Raw genomic sequence first — 8924 nt, 5'->3', positions numbered from 1 at the left:
GACCAACTGAATGTGCTGTAACTGCAGGAGCAAGACCCTAGATTGCCTGTTCAAGTTTAGAGCTAGTCAGGGTTAAGTCCAGGATTGCAGTGGGTCCCCCTTCCTTTCTTTCTATTTATTGTTGTTGTGATCTTGTAGCGGTTGTACCCGCAAATTTGAGTTATTATATTTGTTGTATTTATATATTTGAATCTTGCAGTTGGTGTAAAGTTGTAAATTATAATTTGTAAGTCTGATTTGTTTTCTGAGAGGTGTCAGGTTTCCAGTTAAAAAGAAATTTTTAACTGATGGGTGCCACATTTACCTCGGTAGAAGGGGTGGGTGTGACAATCAGTGCCTCCAGCACCTCCATCCTCGACCCCAGCACCAGAGGACCCACTATTTGCTTCCACTTCAGCAGCAGCAGCAGCGAAGACCGAGAGCGACTTCGACACTTGACCTTTCTTTTACTTTCATGCATTTTACTTTATCTTATTTTCTTGTTTTTAGACTTGTTCACTCAGAAAGGATTTTCCTTCTGAGTTTATGTTATTTTGCATTATCGAGTTGTATTTATTGCTTCATCTTTTATACACTCGAGTTATTTTTGTTTTTCTTGAGCTTCACTGAACCCCTCGTGTATGCGTGCAGATGGTCTTGTCTTCTTGGAAATTGAGACTTAGTCATGGGCACGGCCAAGGTGCTTTGGCACTTGGCCGTGCGAGCTTCACAATCCGTTGGAACACTACTCCCAATGAATTAGCTTCATCAAACGCAACACTAGGAGTCAAGGGAGTATTGTTTTGATTGCTTCTCCCACATCTATTTTTGAATGATATATTTTGAGTGAGCTTGCATGTGTACATTTAGGACAATGTACAACTTAAGTGTGGGGGGGAGTTTCATAATGCGCACATCTTTTCTATTGTTCTTGATTGTGGTGGTTCACCTTAGTTGCAATGTTTGTATTCTTAAGTCTAGGAGAATTGTTAACATTGAATGTTTTTCATGCTCTAGTTCTTGCTTGAATTTTTAGGAATTTTTGCCCGATTTACACTTAGTGTACTACTCACTCTTTGAACTCTATTGGAAACTCATGTTTGAGGTTAAAGAGACTAGTTAGGTTTACTTCTTTTGAAAAAAAAATAAAAAATAAAAAATAAAAAATAAAAAATAAAAATAAAAATAAAAATAAAATAAAAATAAAAAAAATGGAAAAATGAAAAGAAGGAACAAAATAGTTTTTTGTTTAGTTGTATTTGTTGGGTGGAAAGAGCTACCACCTACGAAGTATGAAGCTACTCTCACAAGTCGAATACTAGTTATGCCCTAATGAGAGAAAGAGCTATCTCATAGGATGAGTGAAAGCTACCACCCGGGTAGAAAGAGCTACCACCTCGAAAGTGTGAAAGCCACCTTAGCGGCCGCTTTGGAAAGAGCTACCTTAGAGGATGTGTGAAGCTACTACTGATAAACGTCTAAAAGTATGTATTTTTCATGTATTTGTTCTGTATTATTCTTTATATTTATTTGTTGAATCGATGCCTTTTTGGTCTAAATTGTAGTATTTTTGCATTTCAGGCCCTTTTGAAGCCTAGGTACCTCGGCGACGCGATTGGGGATGAATTCGGCATCAAAACGGCGTTTCTGGGGGACCGGGATTACTGTAGCATAGTACTGTAGCGGTGTTACTGTAGAAGTTTCGATGTAGCAGTCACTGTAGCTCATCGCGGGCTTCTCGGTAGAAACTGAAATTCCCGAGGGGTCAGTATACGGCCGGTATACTGACCCGTTTACCGGTCGGGATCTGGGCACTTATAAGCTCTTGAAGGGCATTTTTGGGCATCTTCTTCTTGATTTTTCTTCTTCTTTGGGGGACAAGGCCGGCTAAGGTTTGGAGAACACTTCCACATCACTTGAACCCAAGCTTTAGGAGGGCAAAAAGGGAGGAAATCCGAGCATTTTCTCGGCGGGGAGAGCAAGAACGAGGAGGATCTACTTCTAGGGCATCATTGCTTGGAGCTTGAAGACAACGGGAAGCCACCCCTTCGAGTGGCGTCTTCGGAAGGCTTTCTCCGGGGATTCTTGCATCATTCGACCTTCATCATTTGAGGGAGTGTTCCTCATGTTTACTTTAGTTGTTTGTATGGATTATTTGGTTTTCTTGTTGAAGATGAACAACTAAACCCCTAGGTCACCGGATGTAGGTGAACCTAGGGGGCGAACTTGTGATGTTTTGGATTGTTTGAGTAGTTTATGCATGTTTCGCTTGTTGTGATCCTTGTTTGGTGTTCTTGCTTGTTTTGGTACATTTGATTGAGTGATGTATCAAATTCTTGGTAGCACTTTGTAGCATGCCCATTGCCTTAGTGCTAGACTCCACCAAACTAGGAAGGGTTCATTGTATAAATATGCCGTGACCATCGTGTATTTGTAACCCTCCAATCCTAGGGTTGAAAACTACTTGTGTTTCCACCCTAACTTGTGAAAACTTACATTCTCCTTGCAACCGTGTGGGATGTTGGGCGGAAGAGATTCCGCGCTCAACACTTGCACCGGGTTAGGGGTCAGTTGCCGTGACCATCGGGTTGACCTAGGTCTTGGTTTTCTCGGTCCAACTAGCCACGTGCTTTATTACTCAATTTCCTACTCACTATAGTATCCCCCTTGGGAATCCGCATCCGTGACCGTTTTTCAACCTTGGGCATCTCCTGTATTTTACTTGTTTCATACTTCTTAAGATTTCATTTCGCTTTTGGTTTTGCTTTCTTTTCTTCTTTTCTCTTATCTTAGAATCGGTGAGCTAAACAACAGGTAAGAAGTGAGTAGGGTAGCTCCTCAGGCCCCTTGGGAATACGACCCATTCGCGCGTGCGCGAGTGGTTTATTACTTGACGACCCCGTGCGCTTGCGGGTGTACACACTTCGTGTCGATCAAGTTTTTGGCGCCGTTGCCGGGGACCAATCACTGAGGAATATTTGGAAAGCTTTACACTTGTTGATTTAGCCTTTTCTTTTTCATTTGTTTTTGCACTTTTGTTTTGTTTGTCTTTTGTGTTTCTGGTTGATGATCTTTTGTAATTACCCATCTTTGTGTTCTTACTATTAACTAACTTCTTGACTCCTCAATTCGTGTAGGTACACATCTTATGACATGAGCGAGTCAAGCAAACTTGACTGAACCCGATAACGAGATAGAAAGAACTTTGCATCAAAGATTGAGAGAAGCAGCATAAAGTTCTAGACAACAAGAGGTTCGGGTTGAGTCAAGTGAACCGTCAGTCGTGGAGGAGCCTAGGAAGACCCTATCGGAATATGAAAGGCCACAGTTCACCGGAGAAGAATTTAGTATCCAAGTACCAACCGTTCCGACTAATAACTTTGAAATCAAGGCGAGTACCATAGGGATGATTCAGAATTCAGTATAGTTTGATGGTCTAGCGGATGAGGATCCCCATGCCCATCTTGCTCGGTTCCTTCAAATCTGCTCCACTTTCAAGATCAATTCAGTGTCAGATGATGCCATCAGACTGAGGTTGTTCCCGTTCAGCTTGAGAGGTGCAGCATACAGATGGCTCACATCCTTAGCTCCGGGGTCCATCACCACTTGGAAGGAAATGGTCGAGAAGTTCCTAGCACGATATTTTCCTCCAAGCAAGGCTGCAAGATTGAGACAGGAGATATCGTCTTTCAGGCAAGGTGATAGTGAGACACTATTTGAAGCCCATGAACGATTTAAGGATCTTCTTCGCAAGTGTCCTCATCACGGCTTCCCTCCATGGATGAGAGTACAGATGTTGTGTAACGGGCTGAACTATGCTACTAGGCAGCTTATTGATGCAGCGGCAGGTGGTTCTTTAAGCAACAAGCTTCCTGAAGAGGCCGAGGAATTAATTGAGAATATGTCCAGCAACGAGTGTCATTGGAGCACTAGACAGAAGCCTCCAAGGGCTGCAGGGCTGTATGAGGTGAATGAATCCACAGCATTGGCTGCGAAGATTGATGCCTTGACGAAGCATATCGCTGAGCAGAATTCGAAGCATGATGCCCTAGCACGAATAGTTGACCAGCTCAGGTTGGTGTCCAGTTCGGGTTCCAAGGCCGTTTTGTCATGTGACACTTGTGGGGCTGGGCATGCAATATCACAATGTCCTATTTTTGTTGCCCCATCACCTCATGTAGAAACAGTTGATTATGTTGGGGGTGGACCACGAGGACCAGGGAACCAATTTGGTAACACTTACAATTATGGTTGGAGAGGCTCGTCAAATCCCTCTTGGAATCAAGGCCAATCTCAGTACAAGCCTCCACCATTTCAGGGAAACCAATACCATGCCCCTCCTCCACAAGGGAAGAAACTCTCCACGGAGGATATATTGGCAAGATTCATGCTTGTCACGGAGGCACGTTTTGCGCAGAATGAAAAGAAACTTGATGAATTCGGTGCCGTACTGAAAAATGTTCAAGCGTCCATCCAATCTCTAGAAAACCAAGTGGGATAGCTTGCTCGTGGTCAAGCTGAACAATCCTCAGGGAGTTTGCCGAGCAACACCGAATGCAACCCAAGGGAACAATTACAAGCTGTTACTTTGAGAAGTGGGAGGCAGTTGGAAGCAAGGGAAAAAGAGATCCCAAGTGCTCCCAATGATGGGGTAACCGTCCGGGAAGACCCTAATTTGGATGAACATGCATGCAACGACAACAGGAGGAGACTTGTTGAAGACTCCCCCAATCCTAACATTTCAAGGGGGTACGAATACAAGCCAGTGATACCGTACCCCTCGAGACTCAAACAAGATAAGGATGAGGCCCAATTCAAGAAATTTCTCAATATCTTCAAACAACTTCAGATAAATATTCCAATCATTGAGGCACTGGCTCAACTGCCAAAGTATGCCAAGTTTTTGAAGGAGCTGCTCACTAATAAGAGAAAGTTAGAGGATTCGGGTAGTTTTGTAATTCCTTGTGTACTTGGTGAAGGAATGATGGAGCATGCTCTAGCCGATTCTGGGGCTAGCATAAATGTAATGCCATACAACTTGTTCTTGAAACTGGGATTAGAAGACCTAAGGCCTACAAGAATGACATTGCAGCTTGCTGATAGATCAGTGCGAAGGCCTCGAGGGGTAGTCGAAGATGTCCTTGTTAGAGTTGACAAACTCATCATTCCTTTAGATTTTGTGATTCTAGATGTGGATGATGATGCTGAGGTTCCCTTGATCCTTGGACGTCCATTCCTTAGTACTTCAGGTGCTCTAATTGATGTTAAAGAGGGCAAGATGACCTTGAGGGTCGGAGACGAGCAAGTGGTCTTCACCCTCCCTGAAGCAATGAAGCACACACTTGATCATGATGACAAACTGTACTTCACTGATACTACTGATGAGATTATTTCTGATTGTGTGCAGGAGGTGCTTGCCTTAAACCCTTTGGATGAGTACTTGGATGAGTTCCCGTGCCAAGATGCCGAGGAAGAACTTCCCTCTCCACCAACACAACAAATTAATCAAGTGGAGGGTAATTCACCACTCAATGGCAAGAAAATTAAGGGTGTTAAGAAGATTTGGAGAAAATCGAAGGAGAAACAAAAAGTGGAGAAAAAGTTGTCCACATTACACCCGGATGAAGTTGATAATTTATTCTTTGGAAACCATGGTAAATTTAAAGTTTTCTCATGCCTTTCATTGAATTTTCCAAGTGGCAACACAACTCCAAGGGCTCAAGGTAACTTCCATCCATTTGTTCCACCATGATCGTTTGAAGTAATGCACGTCAAGCTAACGACGTTAAACAAGCGCTTCTTGGGAGGCAACCCAAGTTCATTTCATTCCTCGTATTATCTATCTCATTTGTGTTTGTGTGTTTAACTTGTACTTTTAGTGTGGTTTGGTTGTTTTTGTGTTTTCATCGTTTTTCTTAGCTAATTAGCCTTCATATTCTCTTATTTGTCATGTGGTCTTTGAGTAATTCTTGTTTTTTATGCAATCTTGATGTTGTTTTGAGTGTTTTGTCGATGTTTCCGGCTTTATTTTTCATGGTTTTAATCATAAACGAAGTGTGCAATGCGTGGAGAATCGACGTGCGTCAGGAAAATCCCGAGGACCATCCTTGCGGCCGTAAGGATGCCCCTCGGGACTCATCCAGTGAGTCTTGAGGATCATCCTTGCGGCCGCAAGGATGCCCCTCAAGACTCATCCCGAGGGTCTTGAGGACCATCCTTGCGGCCGCAAGGATGGTCGGCAAGACCACCCGAGTGAAGGGTACTTAAGGACTTAGGGCAGCACACTATTCATTCATCTTCTCCACTCTTCTACCCTTTTCTCCCTCATTTCTCCACCATTTTCCTTCATTTTTTTTGCTCTAGTTTGCTCTTCTCCCCCTCTTCTCCATTTTAGTGACATAAAATTGGAGTTTGAGCAAGCTTTTGGCCGGATCCAACCATTATATTTGCTCATCTTACTCTTGGTTGAAAGTTTGTTCTTTCACTCAAAACTTTAAGCTTTTCATGCTTTTGTGGGTGAAGTTTCTTGGATTTTTGTTGTTGAATGAATGCTTAATGATTATCAAGAATTTTTGGCTATTTTTACAAGCAAAGTTCTTGGAAATTTTTTTTTCGATTTTACTGTAGCACTGGGCATTTTCTTGAATTTTTTCATTCTTTTGGTGCTTTCTTTTCTTGTAAGTTGATTGAATGATCTCCACTTTGCTTGTGCAGGATGCCCATCAAGAGATTTGCTTCCAAGAGGGCTAGGAGGGAACCTACTCCTCCGGTGCAAGAACCAAGGTTTTCTAAAGAAGAACACAAAACACGTTATGCCCTCTTATCACGCAAGGTGTTCGGCACAGTGAGAAAAATCGATTGGGAAGCTTTGAGCACTTTGGGTGTTGATGGCAAGGTGTTGGAGCTCATTTCACATGATGGTTGGGATAAATTATTTTCCATTGAGGATTTTCTCCGGCTTCATAGACCCATGACATACTTTTGTGTATTTTGTATTTGTTCTTCTATTCTATCTTTGTTTGTTGTGTGTTGTTCAGACTTGTACTTTTGAGCTAGCTAGGGCCTTTCCCCTATTATGCTCCTATTTTGTTTATGTTGGCGCTCTCTCTCCCATATTTTATTTCCATTTCCCCCTTTTTAAAAAAAAAATTTGTGAATGATGATAGGCTTCTTGTTCTTTTCAGGGCCATTAATTTTGTGAAGCTTGTACTTTTCACCCTCATTATGTGGTATGCCCCTGATCCATGTGGAGCAATTTGGAATCACACCAGGGAATCAGGGAAGTGTCTTTACCTCATTTCTGTGCTTATTGTTTTTCATTCCCCATTTTTCTCTGCTGACTTAGGTACATTAAGGGCAATGTACGACTTTAGGTGTGGGGATGATTTTCTTACTTGGAGTATTTTATCCTTTTGCATGCTTACTACCTATGATGGCTATGAATGTTTAGTTAGGGGCTTCCTGGCTTGGTAGAATGATAGGTGTGAGCTGTACATTGAATGTGCTTGAATGTAGCTATGTTTCATCTTTAGTGCACCTGTATACATGTTCATGATCACTCTCACCTTGTATGCTCTAACCAACCCATCATGATGACATTGGCATTAATTTGTTAAGTTCGGTCTTCAATGCACTTTTAAAAGCTTCTGAGTTCCTCCACTCGAACTTGTTTGTAACAGAGTTGTTTGTCGGGGATCATGAGAGGTTAAAAAGGGGTCTATGTCGAGTATTCCTCTGCTTTATAAGTTTATAAGCATGAATGCGTCTATGTAGACTGTAATTGAGTAAGTGGGTGACTCTTGTGCCTAACCAGCATGTGCATCCATCTGAAAGATTATTTTCTGTGCAGTCTATGTTAGGCGGACCCAAGAAAAAGAGAAAGTGTGTATAAATGTGTGGGAAGAAAATAAAGCATCTCTTGTGATCTCTTGGAACTTGTTTCGCAATCACTTAAGGGTTAAAATCGTGTTGAGGAACCAGAGGACTTTTACCTGAGTATTGAAGAAGTCTTTGGCACTTTAATGTCATCTTCATTATGTGTGTGGTGAAAGGGCATCCTGGGATAATCCAGGGTGTGGAGGTCAAGGTGGGAGGTTGCACACACTCATTGGGGCATTCTAGATGAGACAAAGCTAATATCACTTCACTATTCATTTACCAGCTCACTCCTTGATTTCTGTCCATTCGTGCTTGTGGAGTTCTTTACTTTTGAGCTTGAGGTCGTATTTTTAGCCGTTTATCTTATTTCCCTTAGTTCTTCATGTTTGTTTGCTTGGGGACAAGCAAACGCTTAGGTGTGGGGATGTTTGATAAACGTCTAAAAGTATGTATTTTGCATGTATTTGTTCTGTATTATTCTTTATATTTATTTGTTGAATCAATGCCTTTTTGGTCTAAATTGTAGTATTTTTGCATTTCAGGCCCTTTTGAAGCCTAGGTACCTCGGCGACGCGATTGGGGATGAATTCGGCATCAAAACGACGTTTCCGGGGGGCCGGGATTACTGCAGCATAGTACTGTAGCGGTGTTACTGTAGAAGTTTCGATGTAGCAGTCACTGTAGCTCATCGTGGGCTTCTCGGCAGAAACTGAAATTCCCGAGGGGTCGGTATACGGCCGGTGTACTGACCCGTTTACCGGTCGGGATCTGGGCACTTATAAGGTCTTGAAGGTCATTTTTGGGCATCTTCTTCTTGATTTTTCTTCTTCTTTGGGGGACAAGGCCGGCTAGGGTTTGGAGAACACTTCCACATCACTTGAACCCAAGCTTTAGGAGGGCAAAAAGGGAGGAAATCCGAGCATTTTCTCGGCGGGGAGAGCAAGAACGAGGAGGATCTACTTCTAGGGCATCATTGCTTGGAGGTTGAAGACAACGGGAAGCCACCCCTTCGAGTGTCGTCTTCGGAAGGCTTTCTCCGGGGATTCTTGTGTCATTCGACCTTCATC

General features: G+C 42.7%; 1 protein-coding gene, 1 non-coding gene and 1 pseudogene across 2 annotated transcripts; 2 read left to right on the top strand and 1 right to left on the bottom strand.

Annotated features, from left to right (window-relative positions):
- Positions 1-3595: 3595 nt before the first annotated feature.
- LOC120273166 lies at positions 3596-4480 on the top strand. Its single transcript, XM_039279809.1, has one exon. It carries the CDS (start codon positions 3596-3598, stop codon positions 4478-4480), a length of 885 nt encoding a protein of 294 aa, XP_039135743.1.
- On the bottom strand, positions 3644-3750 carry LOC120274317. Its single transcript, XR_005540845.1, has one exon. It is a non-coding gene; the product is annotated as a small nucleolar RNA R71 (small nucleolar RNA).
- Positions 4481-5059: 579 nt separating the features above from the next.
- Positions 5060-8924, top strand: part of LOC120273165 — a 65664-nt pseudogene continuing 61799 nt past the window's right edge.

This window comes from Dioscorea cayenensis, chromosome 12, assembly GCF_009730915.1.
Source record: "Dioscorea cayenensis subsp. rotundata cultivar TDr96_F1 chromosome 12, TDr96_F1_v2_PseudoChromosome.rev07_lg8_w22 25.fasta, whole genome shotgun sequence".
Taxonomy (NCBI): Eukaryota; Viridiplantae; Streptophyta; class Magnoliopsida; order Dioscoreales; family Dioscoreaceae; genus Dioscorea; species Dioscorea cayenensis.
The sequence above is the reverse complement of the archived record's forward strand: the minus strand, read 5'-3'. Positions and strand labels throughout refer to the sequence as shown.

Excerpts from the sequence above, each read along its gene's own strand:
- LOC120273166 (XM_039279809.1), top strand. The coding sequence starts at position 3,596 with ATGGTCGAGAAGTTCCTAGCACGATATTTTCCTCCAAGCAAGGCTGCA.